Raw genomic sequence first — 23074 nt, 5'->3', positions numbered from 1 at the left:
ATTAAAATGATTTCTGAAGGATAACGGGACACTGAAGAGTGCAGTAATGATGCTCAATATTCAGCTTTACCATCAAGGAAAAAAAAATGTGAAATTATTATTACTACTATTATTATTATTTAAATTAGCAAATTATTAACTAATAAAAATGCTGAATAAAATCAAGTAGTTTCTAAAAAATGAATGTAGCTGAATATAAATACATCAGAATATACAATCTGTTTTTTTTTTAGTAATTAAAAAACAAATATATATATATATATATATATATATATATATATATATATATATATATATATTTTTTTTTTTTTTTTTTTTTTTTTTTTTTCGTAGAAAGGGCCAGAATAACAGAAATTAGAAAGGAATAAACTTGAATGTGGAATACATTTTACATGATAGGCTTTCTAGATTTACCTCAATCACTGCTATACCAACACAGACTCCCAGAATAACTCCACAGTTCCCAATGAGCCAGTCCTCCAAACTATATACACAACCCTGGACACAGGAAATGGAGACAAATTAAAAATGAAAGAGAGAAGAAGAAAACCCCACATCAAATAGGGGGAAAACAGTGAAAAAAGATATGCAGGGTTTGGAAATGATCCTGAACAGACACAGCTGTCCAAAGATAACATCAGGAGACAAACAGAACATGCCAAACTCAACCGAGGGAAAGAAAGTGAAAGTTCACAACAGTTTAACAGGAAACATTTTGACTGACAGCAACTTATTTGAACAATAGGACTGGGTATATGCTACAAATATAAAATAAAGCGATGGCATAAAACCAGAATCAGGAACATTTTTTTAGAGGTTAGTTCACCAAAAACAAAAATTATGTCTTCTATGGAGCATAAAAGAAAATATTCAGATAATTATTTTTTTTTGGTCCACGGAAAGGAAATCAATGGTCACCAAAGTTATTTGTATAGCAACATTCAAAAGTTTCTGAATTACATAATTAATTTTTTGGGTGAACTATCCCTTCATATAGGAATATGCAGCTGTATATGTGCAGTAAAGCTGTATGTGTGTACCTTAGTGAAGACAGGCAACTGAGGGGAAAACGTTTTACAAAGGCCTGCTTCTTTTATTCCTGTGCCATAGATGGATTCATTTGTGCAGGAACATGGGTATTGAATCTGAGAACTGTTTATCGCCACATTCTCGGTCCAGTTAGATGGTCCAGTCCAACCACAGCACTTCATCTGTGATTGGAAAAAAAAAAAAAAACAGAAAATAATTTTATATTACAGTATAAACAACAACAACATAAAAATCTAGGCACACTGGTGCAGGAAAACCTAAATGAAAAAATACTATACATTAACATATAACATAATAAAATACACATAGAAAAAAAACAAGTTTGAACAAGCAAACAAGAGATAAAAATCCATGAGAAAAGTCCTAGACACTTAATCTTCTGTCATCTCTAACATGTGCAACAGATAATACTGTAAGAGACTGAGAGAATGATGGAAAAAGGCAGTGAGGGAGGAAATGGCAGACAATAGCTGTAGAAAAAGCTCACCGTTCTCTGAATGTAGTCCAAGGCTTGCTCAGATGTCTTGTTATTACCAGTGTAGTTCACCAGAATTTTGTTCACAATAATGGACATCTCATTTTTCAGCTAAAAATAAGCACATGGGAGACATGTTAGGACACATCTTGTTGAATTCTTAACACTCACTGTATAACACCAACTTTTATCAGATATTTCAACATTTTTTAATGCTTGAAACCAAATAAATAATTCATTAAAATACCTGTGCATGTTTTTGTCTTTATATTACATTAATGGAAGCAAAACTAGTAAATTATTAAAATACAGAGTTGTATTTTCTTAACATCAGTTAATGCACTAAGAACAAACAATTTGCTATATTTCTCATTGTTAGTTCATGTTAGCTAATGCATTAGGACTGAAACGATTCCTCGAGTAACTCGATTACAAAAAATGAAGCCTATTTTAATTTACTTTAAATCTCACATCAGGTTCTTTTGCAATATTTTTTTTTTTAATGTGACAACGCGTTTGCGTCACCCACAAAGATGAAGGAGGCACAAGCGCTGCGTCCGCAATCGCCATAGGAAATCTCATACTGCGAGGAGTCAGCATTGTTTTGATTTGAGGGCGTGGACAAACGTAAAGAGAACGTCGTGGCGTATGTCCATTGCAAGATAGAACTGGCATACCACAACTAGGGCCCTATGATTTCCGCGATGCAGAAAATGAGGAGGGAATCGCGGAATCCAGTCATAAAAACGGAATTTACAGTTTAACGCGGAATGGTACGGAATTTGCCAAGTTTTGAATTAATTAATCAAAAATAGGTCATTGCACTTACATCAAATCACGATATGGACTAATATCTCTAAAATATTTTTTTTCTAAAAAAGGAGTGTGCTCCTTATAATCCGGAGCGCCTTAAATATGGATCAAGGCGCTCTGTCAAAATGTTGACATTCCCTTTAGCACAGCTCCATCTAGTGGATGCATAACACAAACCCAGTCAAACGTTTGACTGCAGTATCTTCTATTTTATTCGCTTTATAATCCGGTGTTCCCTATATCTGAAAACAGTTCTAAAATAGGCCATTCACTGAAGGTACCCTTTATAATCCAGTGCGCCTTATAGTGCGGAAAATACGGTAAGCAAAAACACATTTTATCCGATTACTCGATTAATCGATGGAATTTTGGTAGAATACTCGATGAATAAAATATTTGATAGCTACAGCCCTATAATGCATTATCTAATGTTAACATACAGAAACTTTTTGTATATTTTAATTTTTGATATATTAATACATAATTTATGTTGGAAAAGCTGAATTTTCAGCAACATAACTCCAGCCTTCAGTGTTACACGATACAACAGAAATCATCCTAATATGCTGCTCGAGAAACACCTCTCATCATCATCAATGCTGAAAACAGTGTTGCTTTTTAATAATAAACAAGGATCATTTTTCAAGATGTGCTGATAAAAGGAAAGTTGAGAAGAATAGCATTTCTTATAATTGTTTTTACTGTCACTTTCGATCATTTTAATGCATCCTTGCTGCATAAAAGTATATATATAAAAAAACAACTTGTAATTTCTGGATCTTCTGAGTGTCATCTAACTGATAAAACCAGCACAAACTATTTAAAAACCATTCTTTACATTTCAAAAATCTGTGCGAAAAATCTTTTGATACCACATCACTTTTCAGATGAACATTATCTTGTGAACATCTTATTTAAAGTGAATGCGTGTGTAGGAGGTGTGGTGGAATAGACTGGACTCAGGGGGTTACGTCAATGATAAACTAAAATGGCAAAAAACACTGCTTATGCACATACATGTAGGGTGTAAGAGACTGTTGTGAACCTCGCCCAGTTCTGGGAAAGGCAGTCAGCATGCCCTGTGGTGAAGCTAACAGAGAAAACAGAGCATGCCCTAGCATATACTCCAATTACCTGCTCTACAGGAAGGCTAGACATGCTATACTAAGTATATAGCCAATAATACACACAGAGAAAGACACTAAGCACAGCAAGTTAAGTTGAGCATTAAACATGTGCTTATAAACTGAGGATAATCCTGGTGCTACTTCACTAAAACAGGTTTAATCTAGGCTGACTAAGCACAAGTGAGTTAAACTCCTGCATTAGAGGATGTATACATCCTTCCTAACACTACAGAAAGGCAGATGACATGAAGAGCAGGTCCTGTTGTTTTTTTACACCTATCTTGGATGTGAAATGATTGTGTATTTCAACTTTGCACCTAAAGAAGGTGCTGTAGTCAACAAGCTTCACGTGGAGCACAATCACCCGCATCAAAGACGACACCTGCAGTTTGTTACTCACGGAAACATCTCGTCAAACCACACTCACCATCTTGTGCCGTAAGGTGAATGTTACGCAACAGAAAGTGAACGAGTCGCACCTCCCCCAATTTACTGAATTAGGAAGTGGAATACTGCAGTGAATGCTCAAATCTTCCTTCAGCTACTTAATTTAAAATAGCAGTTTCCACACCGTCGCCACCTGGTAACTTGCTCTGACCCATTTCCAGGTACTACCTAACAGGATGGGTTAAAACCAAAAGGTTAAGAAATTACAGAATAGTCAAGACAACTGACTAGAAAAGTGCCGTTGCAAGAAACACCCTTTTTAAACAAAGCATTGATATGCAAACACCACGTTACCATAAAAACACATCTATCCACACTTCTGGGTCACTTAAGAGAAATGTACAAAATATTTACATATTAAAAGTGGTTCCAGATAAACTAAATCAGAAGTTTTCAGATAAGAATAGTGTTGGGGAAGCTACTTTTACACTGTCCTTAGAAGCTATTCATAATACTTACAGTAAAGCTGCTTCTTCCTCTTTTTTTTTTTTTATAAAAAAAGCTTTGTTATGTTTGTTTGTTATCTACAATACCAGCTAACAAACAGTAGCTAACTATACTGAAGCCATTTAAAGTAGTAATAATTCACCCCCCAAAATTAAAATTGTCATCATTTACACACTCAATTTTTTGCCGAACCTATCTATGTTCTTTTTTCAGTTGTCAGCCTCCACTGATTTTCAAAAAAACACTGTGAAAATCAATGGTGAACAGAACCTGGTCGGTTACACACTTCAATTCAAAATATAGAAAGTTAAAGGGAATTTATACAGGTTTGGAACAACTTGATGCCAAGTAAATGACAGCATTTTCATTTTGAGTGAACTATCCCTTTAAGGAGGAAATATAATTTTAAGATACATACACACACACACACACACACATATATATATTAGGGGTGTAACGGTACGCAAAAATTACAGTTCGGTACGTACCTCAGTTTTAAAGTCACGGTTCGGATAATTTTCGGTACAGTAAGGGAAAGAAATGCAAACATTAAACTGCAGGTTGTTTATTACTCTTAACTTTTTTTAACAATTTGTTTACACTTTTTTTAAACACTTTTTATTAAAATATAATAATATATATATATAATAAAAAAAGATTTGCGCTGAACGCAGAGACTTCCGCCACTTAATATGTTCGTGTGGAAACACGAAAATGTACCTGTGTTCCGCACACAAAATATTGCATTCGGTCATTCAGTACACACGTGCACCGTACCGAAAGCTCTGTACCGAAACGGTCCGGTATGAATAAACGTACCGCTACACCCCTAATATATATATATATATATATACATATATATATATATATATATATATATATATATATATATATATATATATATATATTTCTTTTTTTTATATATTTGTAAATATAACTATCAGATCTCATTTTTGGTGACAGAATAGATTCGATATTTGTATTCTACACATAAATACATACTACAAAAACAACTAATTACAATGACAACGACAACAAATAAAAATGAAAAGTGAAAATAATGTAAAAAAAATCTAAAAATACATGTTTTGAAATATTAATAAATGCTATATTGGTGTATAAATAGCACTGAATTAAGTCTTAAACTTTCCGAGGTATGGTCACCTACCACATCTCGCCTGAAGTAGATAAGGACACCGGCCGTCACCTGGGCAATGAGGATGAGGAGGAGACAGGCGAAGACCTGCAAACAGAGAACAGAAAAATCAGTTCACAATTTACTGGACACTCAAACAAATGCTAAAACCTCAAAACCTGCTACGTCATAGTTTTGTTTCCATGTTTTCCTTTGTCTTTGGAGAGTTAAAAGCTGTTCGTGCATACAGAAGATCCATAAAATCGCAAAGATTTAATTCTCAAACCCATAGAGATGTTCTTTATAAATGTGAACCCTCAGCCATGCCCCCAAATGTCTACATCACTGTGTGGAAAGATTTGCATAACACCGCCCAAATGTATACTCCAAGAAAGAATGCGTAACTTTTATTCTCAATGTAGTATTCTTGCCTCCACCGCCATGTCATGGAGATGCTGTGTGTATAATTTTGAAAGCCAAACTGCTTTGTTTGGTCTTCCAAAAGAGGACACAAATAGAAATCGGTGGTTAAGTTTTATTTTTATTTTTTTTCCAGAACAGTACAACCCTAAATATTCGAGTGTGTTCAGTTTCCTGAACCTGGTAAGGGGTGTAACATTTCGGTCACACACTTGAGGAATTCAGCCAATCACAACGCACTGGATAGCTGGCCAATCAGAGCACACAGCAATTTTCAGAACGTTGAGCTTTGTAAAAAAAATCTACGCGTTTCAGAAGGCGGGGCATAGAGGAGCATCAATAATGTACAGTATGTGGAAAATAGTGTTTTTTGAATCTTAAACCGCATAAACACATTGCATTACATCAAATACACACAGTAATGTCATATGACCCCTTTAATTAATTAGAAAAGAATCACAGCTAGTTACATTCATTTTCTAAATGGGTGAAAACAGTTTCACAAAGAACCTTGCTGACCGCTAAGCTTATCCAGTGATCTAGCAGGTACTAATATGGCCCCCAGTTCTAGCTCAGAGAACAGAATGAGCTAGCTTTGACGTAGTCAGCAGTTAATTATAGATAAATAAATATGCAAAATATAATAAAATACAATAACAGCCCAGAGACCAAAACGAGCTGGATTTTATGTAATAGTAGTATTATATAAATAAAATTAACTATAATTTTTTTAATTATTATTATTAAATTAACTTAATTAACTTAACTTAAAAAACCAAAAAGAGCTGGCTTGGGTGTAGTCAGTAGTAATATTATATCTAAATAAATATGCACTATAAAATAAAAACAATTTAATAAATAAAAATGATAATAGCCCAGAGACCAAAATGCACAAGCTTTGATGTAGTCTGAAGTAATATTATTATTTATATAAATATGTACTATAAAAAATAAAGAATAATAAAATAAATTATTTGTATTTCTTTACAATAAAATAAAATAAGAAAAAGTCCAAATTAAAAAATAAAACTCTGCATAAATCACTTACCAGTCCAAGCAGGCAGCGGACCTCAAAGATGGCACCGATGCAGCCCAGGAAGCCCGTAAGCATGCACACAGATCCAATCCCAATCAAGATGTAGGCGCCAACTTTCAGCATTGTGGAGTCTTCTGCATGAACGACAAAGACCGAAAACAATACTCACACTCTTTGACAAGGCCAAATTGACAGAAAAAGTACAAAAAAAATAAAATAAATCAAGATCATCATGAATCAAGATTAAAATTTGATCCAACACCAGTAACAACAATTAAAACCTCACAAGCAAAAACAGCCCTAACAAAGTTGAAACTGTGATGCAGCAGAGGTGGGTGGTGCTACTCAGAACAGCAGGAGCAGAGGCTGAAAATTAAACTGAGGTTTAGTGGTGGGTTGTGAAAGGAGGGGAAGGTACATGACAGATTTTCAGAGCTCATTTCTTTCTCTTCTGCAGCTACACATCAATCTTGCTTCAGGCTTTGCAGCTCAATTTCAGATGTGTGCAGAGGAAGACGTCAAAACGCTTCTCTTATCAAAATACTTTAGCAATATTATTAAACAATGTGACCTAGAAGTATGCAGACTTTTTGTTACGCCTGATAATGTTATTCACAAGGCTTTCAGACTGGTCAAAACTAATTTCACTATTTGAGCAAAAGGAAGTAAAAGGGCGAACCAACTGTTATCCCTTCGATCAGTATGGCTAACACCCTCAAAACACAACAAACCTTCTAGGCTTCTATAGCTGCTCAGCATATATAAATGTGGTTTTAAAATTAGTCATGTGTGACGTGTGAATGTCTCTCATTAAAGAGGTACAGCGGTTGTTGCTGAGCTGAGCTGTGCTGCTTATGTGGATAACACAAGTTGTTCATACTATCCTTAGCTACATACAAATTCAGTAGCATTGAATAATTAAAGACCTGCAACTAGCAGTCAAGAGAGAGAAAAGAATAGTCTGCACAGCAGAGACCATCAGAGTTTGAGCCTCCTGCAGTCCAAAACAGAAATGAGTTTGGCTGCTCATAATGTTCGTGAAGATTCTTTAATAGATAAACAGTGCAAAAACAAGTGGCTTGTGGCCCTGAAGAACCATCAAGTCTTCTATTACCATGTGATCCTCAAACAAACAAATCACAAAAACTATCTCTAGCACGTGTACAGAAAATAGAGCGGTCAATTTAACACACTGATTTAGTGCAATTATATATTTTTTTTTAAACTGTGTTTTATAGACAGACACCATGGTTAAAAAGTAAGATCGTTAAGATTTTCTTTATGTTTTGAAAGTATGTATTTGATCAAAAATACAATAAAAACACAGTAATATTGTGCAATATTATTAAAATAATGGTTTACTATTTTATTCTAATTCATCCCTGTGATGGCTAATCTGAATCTTCAGCAACCATTACTACAGCCTTCAGTGTCACATGATCCTTCAGAAATCATTCTAACTTGCTGATTTATTATTAGTTATTGTCATTTATTTTTTTAAAACCTGTGATAGTTACTAGATTCCTTGATGAATTCAAAGTAAAAAAGAACAGCATTTATTCAAAACAGATTTTTTTTTTTGTAATAATACAAGTCTTTAACATCACTTTTTTTATCAATTTAACATATCCTTGCTGAATAAAAGTATTTTATAAAAAAAGACATACTGACCCCAAACTTTCGAAATGTTGTGTATATAGTTGAAATTATTTATATTTTGAATTAATGAATAATTCTTTTTAACTTTTCATTAAGAATCCTGAAAAAAAGGTATCACAGATAAAACAAATAAAAATACAAATAAATGCTAGATGTAATTTTTATAGTCTTTTATTTAATTTTTTTTTTATTAATCAGCATATCATGTTTCTTATTGATTGACAGGCATAACAGTAAAATGTTCACCGTTTTTCTTACAATACTCCGTCTGTCAGTACATACGTTCATCTAAAACATGAGGTTATTTTGCCCTGGTACGACCTTAATAGCAAAACTCTGACATCACGGTTGTGACAGATAACTATTTTGTTTTATAAACTGAGCATAATAAATGGTCGGTAGATTAGCTCTCAACTCAAGCAAGAATTCTGCGTCACAATTCTAAACATATGCTTCCTGCCTGAAGCACAGCATCCGTCTGAGGTTACGTTTAAAATTTCCACAACCTCAATGTGTGTTTGCTAATAGTTGCTACGATTTTCTCAAGGTAAAAACACTCATCTACATCAGCAAAAATGCAGTCCCAACAGCCCTGGCAGCAGTTTCTACTGGAAAAATTATCTTGGAAGGAATACAATTTTATACCACAAACCAAAACCATTTGCTTGCAACCTTTCAAGCACTATTTATATGCTAAGAAAGGTAAATACAACGAAGAATTAGACATTTTATTTGTCATTAATATTGAAGAGCAAGTATTTATTTTAACTTTAGGAACCCGAACATACTTAAACATACCGGCCTCTGAGGCTCTAAACAATCAAACATTGACACATGCTGTAACATGTTCTGGGACTTCGGCTGTATAACTCTATTGCGCAAATGAATGTGCCATTTAAAATCTTTATGCAAAGAGTAGCACTGAGATCACAACAATCTGGAAAATGAGAAAATCTCTAAGACTCCCTTTTATAGCCATGCAGTTGTGTGGAAGTCTATAAAAAAACAACCTGAGAGGAAGGGGAAAAAATACACCCATTATTTTCGTGCTCAACAGGGCCCTAATCTACGGACTAACAAAGTCAACAAACAGAGTCCTTCTGCAGCACAGCGTGGGAGCGACCACGACAGGACCCTCAGAGTAAAGAACAGGTCTACTGGACCTCATGTTTGCAAAAAGCCAAGGGCAGAGTTGAGGGCCTCAAGGTATGAGGATATCCTAAGATATTCTCTGCTATCTCCAGAGGAACAGCTGAATCTGAAAAAAAAACAATGCTTCTAAAATGGATATGATAACAGAGGGCTGTATCATACACTTGGCACAATGCAAGTGCATCTTGCTAGTTTCACCCCAATGTAGCTGCATTAATTTTTAAAATAGCAATTGCGTTTGCATCTATTTGTGCGGCCATGAGCGTGCTGGTCTGAAAACGATGTGTGTTCAGGCGCATTGTTGGAGCATTGATCTTTTTTTGCCAACTGAAATAAGACACGCTTTTGACCAACTGAAACCTGGTGCAATATTTATTTATTTGTAATTTTTTGTTCATTAAACAGCACAATGTTAATATGCTTATTACACAAAAAGGGCGCACAGAAGCACACAAACATGGCAAATATTGAAAATGAAAGGATTACAATGTAAAATATTATTATTGTGTCCCGTTATTATGGTCTGCTCATGCTCTTTAACCTCACGCGCAAGCAGAACCTTTCCTCTCTGGAGAAGCGTTCAGTCTTTACTCTTGCAAATTCCGCCATGTAAATTTTGAATCGGCTGTGGCGCGAGCACAACTGGCCTTTAAAGCGAATGGGAGATGAGACTCTGATTGACGTCATGTTATGCCCAAAACACACCCACGATTCATTAAAAGAATAGGTACAGTAAGCCTTTTTGGACCATGCGCCTGGCGCGCTGACCGTTTTTTCCATCGTTAAACTAGCAAAAGTGCACTTGTGCCTTAGACCATGCATTTAGTTTGTTAAAATATGGCCCAGAGACTCCAGCGCTGCGATATCTGGAGACGCTGGAATATATAAACAGAGAACAGATGTAAAATATGAGGGGAGATGCGAGAGGAAAAAATGGCAGTGTGACTAGCTTGGCAAACCATTTTAAAACTGGTCAACTTCACATAAATATTCCCCTGCAGTAATTTAACATGGCATGTGTTATATATAGACTTATGTAAACTTCCATCTTGACTTTGGGAATTGGTTTGGTGGCTTGGTCTTATGAAAATATTTAAGTTTTAAGTCTATTTTCAAACACTGGGCTTCAGTTCTTAAAATTAGTCTTCAGCAATGGTGTGAAAGAGACTTTAGCTTAAAGTAATAGCCTTCCAATCTTCATTTAATTTCATGAAATAATAATGTACTCGCCTCAGATTATTCCAAATTTATATGACCTTCCTTCTTATGTGGAACACAAAGAATATATTTTTAAGAATATTAGTAACCAAACTGTTTTAGTGCTGACTGACCATCACTTTAAAAACACTTGCTTGATTCAGATTGGTCAGTTGTGAATACTTCCGTATTAATAGCAGGCCTACGGTAATAGAGCATCACAGTCCCACAGCCCGAGAGGGCTCTGGTGCCGGAAGTAAATTTCCCATTCATTTCTCCCATTGACTTTCGGAAAAATCCGTATCTAAAGAGTTTTAGAGCATGTGTGAGGATAACCAGCTACGGCTGAACTCATAAGCATATAACATATCATTTCGAGTGAAAAAAATAAGAGCAATCCAAAAAAAAGTCAAAGGTACAAGACTGTGTACATATTTTAATTTATAGCGCAAGGAACTACTCATCCCATAAACCACCGTGCCTCATTGAATTCGACTGGAGCCACAACCGCGAACGAGCCTTTTGAGGGACTTCCAAATCTGATGATGGCCGCTCGCGTGAACTTTTTCCTCCAGTGAATTTTATTTTATATAGTGAATGTGCAGTAATAGCAGTTCTTTCAGTATTAATTGTGTAAATAAACAGTGTTTTATATAGGTATTGTGTATTGATTTTTATATTTATCATCGTGTATTTTATATTGTGTGCATGTGTGAAAGTGGTTAACAATAACATCAGCAACATGGTGCAGTGCTTTGGGGGACTTCAATCACCGCTCATTCATCAACACATGTCGCTGCCATTACACAAATGTTCAGTAAATGCACAAAAAGGTATTCCTAGGCTAAATATTGTTTTGACAGTGGCATTATAAAATGCTTGATATGACTCATACCATATGAAGGCTACAGTAGTCTAGCTAAAGTGGACGATAATGCTAACTAACGATACCAACCTCCCTGCAAAATCTCATGGCAGCCAAGGAGATCATGACTGCACTGATAAGTCTAACGTGCAAAAACGCAACACAGGTTTTTATTTTATTTTATTTTTTTATTAAAGATCTTCAGTCTCCACGGGCCTTCGTGGGGTTTAACCAGATGGTTACACGAGCTCCACCAATCAGATGCATCACTGTGGGATTGTGGGATTGTTCAGGATTGTGGGTAATGAAGTACTTAGCCAAGACATCGCGAATAAAAGGCATTTATATCAAAACAAGGTTAGTGCCCCATGATCCTTTTGCGTTTATATGAGCATATACTATCGCTTAGTACAGCCGTAGCTGGTTTTAAGTCTACCATGTATGGTAAGGTTTTTATGGCTTATACCCCAAATGTCAATGCAGATATTGCATTGAATTTTTACATCCGGCACCAGCTGTGGGCGGGACTGTGATGCTCTATATTGTTGAAGTGTTTGTCTTGCTGCCAAGGCTCGTTTTGTACACTGTTCCAAACAGGTAATGATTTTAAAACAGTTTTTTCTCAAATTAATCCGTCGTGCCAGACGAGTGGTTATGAACAAAGGCGGAGTTTCTCCATGTCTGGAGAGCGTCAGCGCGGATCATTTCAGAAAGCTAACAGCTATAACACCAGAATTAAAGACTTTATAAAATAAATTAAACTCAAAACTCCCTTTCAGTCAGCTGTGAGTGTTTGAAATAATTGACCCAATCTGATGTGGATTATAGACCAGATGGTGGATCAGCACCTAGAAAGGACCTCTACTGCCCTGAAAGACAGCGGAGACCAGGACAACTAGAGCCCCAGATACAGATCCCCTGTAAAAACCTTGTCTCAGAGGACCACCAGGACAAGACCACAGGAAACAGATGATTCTTCTGCTAAATCTGACTTTGCTGCAGCCTGGAATTGATCTACTGGTTTCTGAACAGGGATGACATCACTGAATTCAATGATGAACTACCTTTAACTGTCATTTTGCATTATTGACACACTGTTTTCCTAATGAATGTTGTTCAGTTGCTTTGATGCAATGTATTTTGTTTAAAGCGCTATATAAATAAAGGTGACTTGACTTTGACTATAATCAGCATAAAAGGCAGAAATATTTATAAGCGATGCAAAAGACTATGTGTGACATTGTTCCTGAGAGGCATGAAAAGTGCGTGCTTTAGTGAAGCGCAGTGGATATTCAGGCTTGACAGTGGAAACGCTGCGCAACTCTGGCCTCGGTGCTACTGGCCCGAGGCTATTAGCCCCGTCCGGCCAATTGGGAGCCCTGGCTCACACTGGTCCGACAGTGGAAATGCGGCTAATGATTATCCCTTACTTATGGTCCACAGAAGAAAATCACACAGGGAACAGGGTGAGGGTGAGTAAATTGTGAGATTTTTCATTTGTGGGTCAGCTATCTCTTGAAAATAGCATAAAGTTTAGTCGAGTGATAAATCTGTGCTGAACAGTTTGGAAGCATTAAATAATAAATCAAGAGGATTTACACAAGCTTTCCATCCTCGTTTGCCTGTTCCACTCTTTTTCAGCATAGAGTCTCGTGGCTTTGGCTGTCCAGACCGAGGCAGTATGGGTACGAGTATGATTCTCCACAAAATCATGTAAAGTTAAATCTGTTTGGCTTTTGTATCTCATTCATTTAACATTTCTCTCTTCCCTTATTTTTTGCTTTTGCTCTCTGTTTATTTCCTCTTCCACGAGTGTCATATGGTTTAATTAACATCTGTATGGGAGCATGTGTGCATATATAAACACAGAGAGTGAAGCATAGGAGGGAGTTTGTGGAAAACTAGATTAAAACTCCCCATGCCAAGCACAGAAAATGGCAGCTGCTTTCACTGTGCATTCCCACCAGTATAAACTCAAGAGTGTAGACAGAAAAATGTGTAACCAGCAAGATAATGCTTGACTAAATGATAACGGTTAACTTATTCTGGTCTGTAATGTCTTTACATGCATACACACATACATACATACAATATGAGTTTCAACTAATATTTAAGGGGTCATATGATGCGATTTATAATTTTTATAATTTTTTTTTTCTCTTAGGAGTGTTACAAGCTTTTGGTGCAAGAAGAAGATCTGTTGCAAAGACTAAAGTCTCTAATCCAAAGAGATATTCTTTATAAAAGTTAAGCCTTGTCCATGCCCCCCTAAAACGGCTCGTTCTAGCACACCACCACATCTCTACATCACTGTGTGGGAAGATTTGCAAAACACCGGCCAAATGATCAAGCAACAGCGGGGTTCCTTTTATTCTTACTGTTGCTGCCGGCGCCATTTCTTGGAGAAGCTGTGTGTTTCATTGTGAAAGTGAAACTACTTTGTTTGGCCTTCCAAAATAGCATGATATCTACTTCGTCAGGGCTAGAGCTGAGCAGTGCTGGTCGCTGAGGGAATACATCAACTTCGCGCTGTGGATCGCCAGATCAGCTTTCACCATGAATGAAGCAGATTCCAGTAGGGGTGCTCCGATCACGATCGGCCGATCGTTATGCGCATCTCGTCAGTAAAGCCGGTTCTCTAATCAGCGGTTAATTCCATCAGGTGCGTGATTTCACATAGAGCAGCTGTTACTACACAGAGCCGTTGTTAATAGAGAAGATGCGCAAATCCACTTCATTTTCAGCGTTTTTTGGCGCATTCTCTCAGTTAACAACGGCTCTGTGTAGTAACAGCTGCTCTATGTGAAATCACGCACCTGATGGAATTAACCGCTGATTCGAGAACCGGCTTTACTCACGAGATGCGCATTAACGATCGGCCGATCGTGATCGGAGCAACCCTAGATTGCAGCCTGGGGTCGTCACATGTGGTTGCTGCAACGCCCAGCCACTCCTTCGTCGAATCCGCCGGCCGTTCAGCGTTATAGCCGCTGGCTGCAGCTCACTCAAGGTACGGCCCGTTCCTTACTCAAGCTGCTGGCCAGTCCTCACTCTTTGCAAGGACAGCCTGGCATTTTCTGATGCACGGTAAGTAAGTAGGTTTACATATATAAACGATTTGCCACTGATGATTCAAATGCAAATTTTGAGCAGTGTAGAGTAGCACTTTTTGTTTTTCATTTCTCCGATCACAAACGTTTTATGTTTATGCAGCGCTATATGCAACGCAACACATAAGAACACAGTATAAGTCATTATAATCAGTAATTATGTCCATACTGGATGGAACATATTTCTAGTTTGTAATTGTATTGTTTTTGTCCTGTCATAAAAGGATATGTTGAGGGCGTAACATTTCCGTCAGATGCTTGAAACATTTGGCCAATCACAATGACATATGGCCAATCAGAGCACACGTCGCTTTTCAGAACGATGAGCTTTGTAAAAATCAACGCATTTCAGATGGCGGAGCATAAAGGAGAAACAATATGTAAACCTAATATAAATATACTTTTTAAACCAATGTTTAAGAGCTAAAGTACTGATGCATACTATGAGAAAAACAATTGATATGCATCAATTTATGATTGTCCAGCATGAAAGCATCTGTCTGCCATCATAGACCTTTCCATTTCAGACGATTGGCAGACTGGAGATGTAAGCTTTTTTAATAAGACATGCTCTTATTGCATATATCAAAACAGGAAATTATGCAGGTGCTTCTGTACTTACCCAAAACCGTGTTGAAATTCTGGTTATCCAGGATGACCCATAGTCCAACTCCCAAGAATAAAGCTCCAAAAATCTACAAGGCAATAGAAACAGGCATGAACAAACATAAAGGACATGTGGCATGTATGTTTGACACCTTCTTGACCCGTTTGCTTCCTCAGAGCTGATCTTAGTTTAAGCTGGGAATGGACTGTGGATGAGAGAACTATGCTACCATTAACATACTCTAGATAACTGCTAAAGAGAGACAGAAACTCTCCACCGAACTAAGTTCTCATGCACTCCAGCCCCAAAGTTCAAAACTAATGGGTCCAAGGTGTCCTCTAAATTAACTGTATCAGAGAGGTTTCATTTCCTCTTGTCAGGGGGCAGTTCCCCTGTATCAGTCTGGCATCTGTGGTAGGCCGGGGCGAAAAATCGATGGAATGAATTAATTCGAATTTTTTGTTACAGGCGATTTAAAAAATAAGTAAATCGAGTTTTGTGTAATGGCGCATTTTTGGCTCCCCGGAGCTTCCGTAGCGTTAGTTTCACATGGCAGTATGGCAAGCAACAACAACAACATCATAGCACACACGAAACAGCAAGCAACAACATCGCTACCGGTGAGAGTTGGAAGTTTGTTCCTAAGAAAGGAATAAAATCATCTGTTGTTTGGAACTGGTATGGGTTTGCTGCGACAGACGTGGAGCAAGAGACCCCACGCTGCAACATTTGCCTAAAGCCCATCGCAGTCAAAGGCAGCAGCACCACAAATCTATTCTTTCACCTGAAACAGAGCCATCCAGCCGAATATGAAAATGGGGGTTACATTTGTCTTGCTTTTGATTAGAGCTGCTCCAATCACGATCAGCCGATCGTTAATGCGCATCTCGTCAGTAAAGCGGTTCTCTAATCAGCGGTAAATTCCCTCAGGTGCGTGATTTCACATCAAGCAGCTGTTACTACACGGAGCCATTGTTAACTGAGAAGATGCGCAAATTTGCGATCGGACGATCGTGATCGGAGCAGCCCCTTTTTTTAATTAAATAAAAGCAAAATTTGCTTTAAGTTGTCTGCTGTTTATACTTATTGCTTTCCTTAAGTAGGGGGGGAAATCGGAAAAATCGGAAATCGAATTAAAAAAAATAAAATCAGAGATTTTAGCCCTAATCTGTGGCTTGTCCTATCACTGACGAGAGGGAGGCAGTAAAACACCAGGCTACTGTACAATTAAAGGGTTTTCAAAAAGAGAGGCACACACATGCTTTTCATTAGCCTTTGACCCTTTATATCAAAGACAGGTCGAACTGGAGGTTCCTGCTTCCAGACTAAGCTTGAACTATTTCCTAACAGGGATTTCCTACACCACACTGCTGGGTATACTATTTGTTAATATACTGTACTATACTAAATGTATTCAATATACTATACTAAAATATATTCAATAATGTATAAAAATGTATTAACATGTCCACACAGACCATGTCCAAACTGAAAATGTAAAAAAAAAAAATGTATATGGAGTTTTAACTCATATTATTAAATGAATATTTAACCTATATTTGGTTCTAAAAGCCTTGCTAGCTCACTGACTGTTGAGCCACTTGTTACGCATGCATAAATACAGTTATATTATTACAAACACTTCTAAATAAATAACTGTAAATAAATAAATAAAAATTACCTTAAAAACTGAATTCTACTAGTTTCTCTTTACTTATAATAATGTAGTGTGATAATAATGCCAACTGCATTAACCACATTAGACTACAGTATTATTTGAGCAGTCAGTTTTCTTTCAAATCTTTTTTTTCAGACATTTTGTGTTGCAATAAAGTTGAAACAGCGGCATCTTTTTTTTTTTTACAAGCACAGAGGTCAGAAAATTATTTTTACATAAATACATTTTCTTCTAGACTACCCAAGACTGTCCATTCTCACTTCAGTTAGATAGTAATAGTAATAGTAATAGTAATCTCCCTTTCAAGCTGCATTAGACCTGAAGACCAGGGCTAATGACATGCAGCCACATGGCTAGAGCACTGAGCTCAAGGTCAGTGTTCCTGCTGAGACTCAACATAAAGGTGTAGGAGTGTGTTCACTTACAAAGAAGAAGAGGTTGAACATGAACAGGAAGCACTTAGTGGCGGTAATACATCCTTTCCCCATGACTGCTGCTCTGTAAAAGAGAGGAAATCTCATCAAAGCTCCAAGAGACATGAAGAAGAAAACCAACTGCGACAACTGCTAACTGACACCGAGCAGGTCTGACATGACAACAATTAAAGAGTTTCTCTTTGCACATTGTTGCACATTCTGGCTGGTTGATTAGTTTCAGTTTAATTAACGAATGATATTTATATCACTGTAAAGAATCAAGTCTTAAAATTCCTTTTAGGTTTTCCAGTTTAGTTCCAGTGATGCTTTTTTCAGGATTTTTGGATGACTCGAAAGTTTAAAAGAACATAATTTATTTGAAATATAATTTTTGTATTAATGTAAAAGTCTTTACTGTCACTTTTGATCAAAATGCATCCTTACTTAATAAAAGTAAGTAAAAATAAAAAAAATCTTACTGACCCAAAGTTTTTAGGTATATCCTCGTCCAGAGAAATGTGCAATGTTATTCAACTTCAACACTGAGCAAAATATTGCGGTGTTTGTTTGTTTGTTTGTGTCAAAAGGAAGACACGTGACAGAAAATCGTGCAAAGGCATAACTAGGTGTGCCAGCTCAAAGAAAATATGTTTAATATAACTCATGACTTATTTCAGGGAGTCTTTAAATAGGCAGTTGCTCTCTGCTCATTAAGCATTAAGTAACACATTACTGTCAACATTATCTATGTATTCTATTCATTTTATTCATTTGAAGCTTATTACACATGGATATGTTTAAATGAGATTTTGTGAAAATGTCTTTCTGGTTAGATTTCCTGAAGATATTATTCATAAATATCTTCTCTGCCAAGCGTCCTACCATCCCTGAGGATAGTAATAAAATCATCATAAGACTTTTCTTTTTCGAGAAACAGATCATGAGTAGGCTATAACATATACCAGTGGTTTAAAAAAAAAAAAAGGAGGCTGTGGTGATGGGGGCGTAGGTGATAAAAGTCTTAGTTATAAATAGGCTTTTAAATGGAAGAGAGGAAAAAAAAGTACAATGGTTAAATGTGTCTTTTTATTTGTGATATTATTAAAAGGGCTGTATGATGAAATTTCAAGTTTTCCTTTCTCTTTGTAGTGTTACAAGCTGATTGCGCATAGATAAGATCCTGAAGTTACAAAGACTAAAGTCTCAAAACCAAAGAGATATTCATCAAAGTTAAGACTCTGCTACACCCCCCTAAACGAATGAATCAGCTACTGCAAGTATGTTTTGTTATTAGTTTAAGTATTTGCTATTGACTGTTCAAATGTGGAGTTTTGCACATTGTGTGTACTGCAAACACATGAGCTTCATCACTGTGTCTGTCACACGACTCTGATCCACTTTCAGGCTTGAACTGATGATAAAACTAAGGACATTATTTACTGTCTTTACATTTATTTTGAAAGATGAAGCTTGCTTTTATGGAAAGGTGTGATACATTTCCGACGTGTGCTTGGGGTGTTCATCCAATCACAATGCACTGGCTCAGTTGGCCAATCAGAGCAGACTGTGCTTGGCAAGAAGGAGGGACTTGTGTTTTAGAGAGGCGGGGCATAGAAGACCTACAATAATGTACAGTATTTGAAAAATAATGTGTTTTTTGAACATTAAAGCATGTAAACATATTCTGTTAAACCAAATACACAAAATAATGATCTTTAAAAAAAAAAAAAAAGCATCATATGACCCCTTTAATACATTTCAATGCTTGATCCTAAAGACATTTTTGCTTACAATAAACAATTCTGGTACTGCGATGGCCGATGGGTTGCCACTTAATGTCCAATCATGCAAAAATCAAGATCCTGAAGCCAACCTAGTTGAGAACCACTGACTTACATCAATTACCAACCATCTAATTAATCTTGGATAAAATTGCTCTTAAAATATTGGAACTCTCTCTAAAAGCCTTTATGAAGATCTAATGAAGACACATGGGAATAAAGTGTAAGATTTCTGTGAGGGGGACACAATACTTCCATTTCTCACTTAGACTGTTTCTTCCTCTCATACACACACACACACACACACCAGTCTGGAGTAATAAGCAATATATCAGGATATGAGGCCAGAGAATCACAAAGCCAAGCTTACTTGGCGTCATCTCTTCAAAGTACTCCAGGGACCTATAAACCAGACTCTCAACTTTTCTGTGCTGAATGCAGTCTTTTAAATTCATTTACAAAGGGGAATTCAGAAAAGAAAAGAAAAACACAGCCAATGTATTTCCCCTCTTTCCACTGTTAAGCAAGTTCATAGTCATGATAAAAATAGTGTACAGCATAGGATTGGACTTTTCTCTCCTTCTTCAACATTCAGCAGTTTAGCCTGAGAAAACAATCACAAATATGGAAGGGGAAGTGCAAACCAAATATCATCAGGTGTTAGAGGATTTGGCTTTCTATTCAGCAGTTTCGATACGCAAAACACACACTTGACTTTAGCTTGTGTTGTGTGTGTGAATGGGTTCATGGTGTAGTTTGGGATACAGGATGTTTTGCCATCTGGACGCTGAGACACCCCATCATCTCTGTTCTTTACTGATCTCTACAGTCGCTGTCAGCTGCACGGTAACTCAACTGTGCAGATGTCGCCCATTCTCTGGTCAATCACATCCCTTCCATAATACAATGATGGCATACAACAGACAAAAGCGGTCCTATACTAGCCTTTTTAGCACAACACAAAGGACCATCTGAACACACCTGTGCAAGCTTTACACTGCTGATGTTAGATACTTACTATACATCACATGACCAGACATTTAATCCAGCATAATCACTATAGACAAGTAACTTCCCCCAGCAAGTGCTCTTTGGCTATTATTTATTTGACAAAGAACTTTACAGAGATTCAGTTCAGGCGTGCTTTTTACACATGTACGAGGTGTTAAATGTCCATAAAAAGAAGTTAACTGTCTTACGTTATGTTGTCAATCAATGCATCAGTGCAGTACTGTTGAATTTTGAACAGTGCTGAAATATCAATCCAAACATGTTTTACTCAACTTCCTTATTTGATTTATCTATTTACTTGAATAAAACAATGAAAAATAAACATAATACCTCAAAAACTGCCAATTCATCTATTTTAGCAGTAGATATCAATATACACTTGAGTTAGATTGATTTGTTCAAGAAATTAGTAGCATACATGGCATGGTGTTATACAACAGACAGCAGCCTTGAATATTAAATAAATGCCACTTCATTTGAACGATTTAAAGACCATGAGTGAACAGGGATTTCCTACACACACCTACATCAAACTGCTGGGAATTTACAAATTTACAGACATATGTTATTGCAATTTTTATGTACTTCCTGAAGTATGCAATATCTCTCAGCAATTTGTTTTGCACATTTTTAACTGAGACAACATCGCAGACAGGAAATTACAGGGAGGAGGGGCACACAAGTTTGTCTTTAGTGTGGGAGCCACTGATTTACATGTCTAGTTAACATGTTTAAAAGGAGAGAGATTAAAAGGAGGTGCAGCAAAATTCTTAATGCTGTCTTCAGGGAGAGGAGGCGGCAGAACCTTTAATTAACCATCAAGTTAAAAACACACCTAACACAACTAGAGGAATCTCGAAGCTCATTCTTGTTCAAATGTCAACCATAAAAAAACAGTTCAAGCATTACCAACTAATGCTTTCTGAGTTTGTTAGTAATTTAGGCGGAAGCAAATAACCAGAATTATAATAATTCACCCCTCACTGGGAAACTATTTTTGCATAACCTTATGATCATACTTTTAGGGCATTTCTATGGGAACCACAATTAAGGCAGAGTGAATGCTGTACTTAAGAGGGGAAACAATCTCATGCCCCAGTTACCCACCAAGAGAAAGGTCAAGCCATAGCTAAATGAGAGCAGGGTCTTCAACGGTCACATCACAAGCATTATAATCATAGGGGGAAACAATTTTCTATTATACCATCAACTACATTTTCTGTGCTGCATTTGTTAATATGTTTGTTAGCCTCCATCATTCAAACGTTTACTTGGACAAATTAGATTAGTCACTCTGGACAAATCATGTATTTATCATATTGCATTAAGTGAAATAAGCCATGGACATCTAAAGCATCACATGCAACCTCTGCCTGACAGAAATCTTTTCCTCACGTGTGTAAAGGGCTTTGACACTTGATCAGACTTTCACTGGTAACTGGTTGCAGACCACAAAAGAATACAAGTATGAAAAACAATGTGCAGTACAGGATTTTTTTTAAAGTCCTAATAAAATCTGCTTTGCTGTATTGTGACGTACATATGAATGTAACAGATGAACGAAAGCAGAGAGAATTTACATCACATTTCCACTCACTTGTAGCAGAAACTGACTCCAAAATTATTTTTTACAATTTGCATTGCATTCGGGAAAAACAGATGCATTTGTCATTCTGCATTGGTGATTTGGAAACAAATTCCAAATTCACAAAAAGTACACAAAAGCTGCTACTCTGATGACACAAACATACTGTGTAATCTCAGAAATGAAGGTACGAAAGCTGTCACTGGGGCAGTACCAGAATCTGAATTTCATCTTGATAAATGGAGGGGAATTCCTCCTTTAGGGGACTTTTATTGAGTTAATGTAATTATTACATATTTTTTAAACTACAATCACCTAACCTAAATGTTTGGTCACTTAGTGTTTTTGTGTTTTACAATTTATAATTATGTGTTGATTCATATTTATATTGTTTGGAAGAGACTTAAAAAGAACTTTAATTTCGAACTCTAAACTGAATATAGTTTAACTAAAAAAAGACAAGTAAACGAAGTCACTAATAAAATAAGAACAAAAAAATGACAAGCAATGGCGCAAATAAACACAATAACAAGATGCAAATTAAATTAACAGTGCTTTAAGTTTTTTTTTTAAGGAGGTTTAACAGGAATATTCAGGTACAGAAACTGAATAATCTATTCTACTGTAAAATAATAGGTTAGTCAACACTGTAAATAAACAAACGTTAATGACAGACAGCAGCAGGTTTATTTAGGTTGCTGTCACTTTAAGGCCTCATGCACAGATCTTTTAAACAGTAACACTAGTTTTGTTTTTCAACCATTCATTTAATTCACTTAAATGCTTGAGTGATCGATTGAAATGTTTGTCCCCTGGTTCTCGGAAATGGACATAAGGATATCTCATGCAAAAACGAATGCATATCGAATGCATAATGAATGCTATCGAATGTAAAAACATTGCATTCGAATTTTAGGTGTGTGTTAAGAATGCAGCCTTATCAGTGGTGCACGAGATGTGATGACAATGTTAGTGTAAGGTTTTGTTAGCTTATCTAGTTGAAGCCACTAGCTGTTGCATTGTTAATTAATTGCTGGAAAAGAGAACATCAATGCACAGAAGA

General features: G+C 36.5%; 1 protein-coding gene across 1 annotated transcript in view; it reads right to left on the bottom strand.

The window, feature by feature from the left end:
• The window catches only part of LOC127934392 (CD82 antigen), a 31933-nt gene that overhangs the window by 2987 nt on the left and 5872 nt on the right, over positions 1-23074 (bottom strand). Inside the window, exons 2-8 of the mRNA XM_052531760.1 lie at positions 17644-17716; positions 15556-15628; positions 6963-7084; positions 5528-5602; positions 1538-1636; positions 1041-1211; positions 415-498 (exon numbers count right to left, since the gene is read on the bottom strand). Coding sequence (XP_052387720.1) covers positions 415-498; positions 1041-1211; positions 1538-1636; positions 5528-5602; positions 6963-7084; positions 15556-15628; positions 17644-17706 — 687 coding nt within the window. The 5' untranslated portion in view covers positions 17707-17716. The remainder of the gene's footprint in view (positions 1-414; positions 499-1040; positions 1212-1537; positions 1637-5527; positions 5603-6962; positions 7085-15555; positions 15629-17643; positions 17717-23074) is intronic.

Source organism: Carassius gibelio, chromosome A18 (genome assembly GCF_023724105.1).
Source record: "Carassius gibelio isolate Cgi1373 ecotype wild population from Czech Republic chromosome A18, carGib1.2-hapl.c, whole genome shotgun sequence".
In the NCBI taxonomy this organism is placed as follows: domain Eukaryota; kingdom Metazoa; phylum Chordata; class Actinopteri; order Cypriniformes; family Cyprinidae; genus Carassius; species Carassius gibelio.
This window is presented reverse-complemented; position numbering and strand designations above follow the sequence as displayed.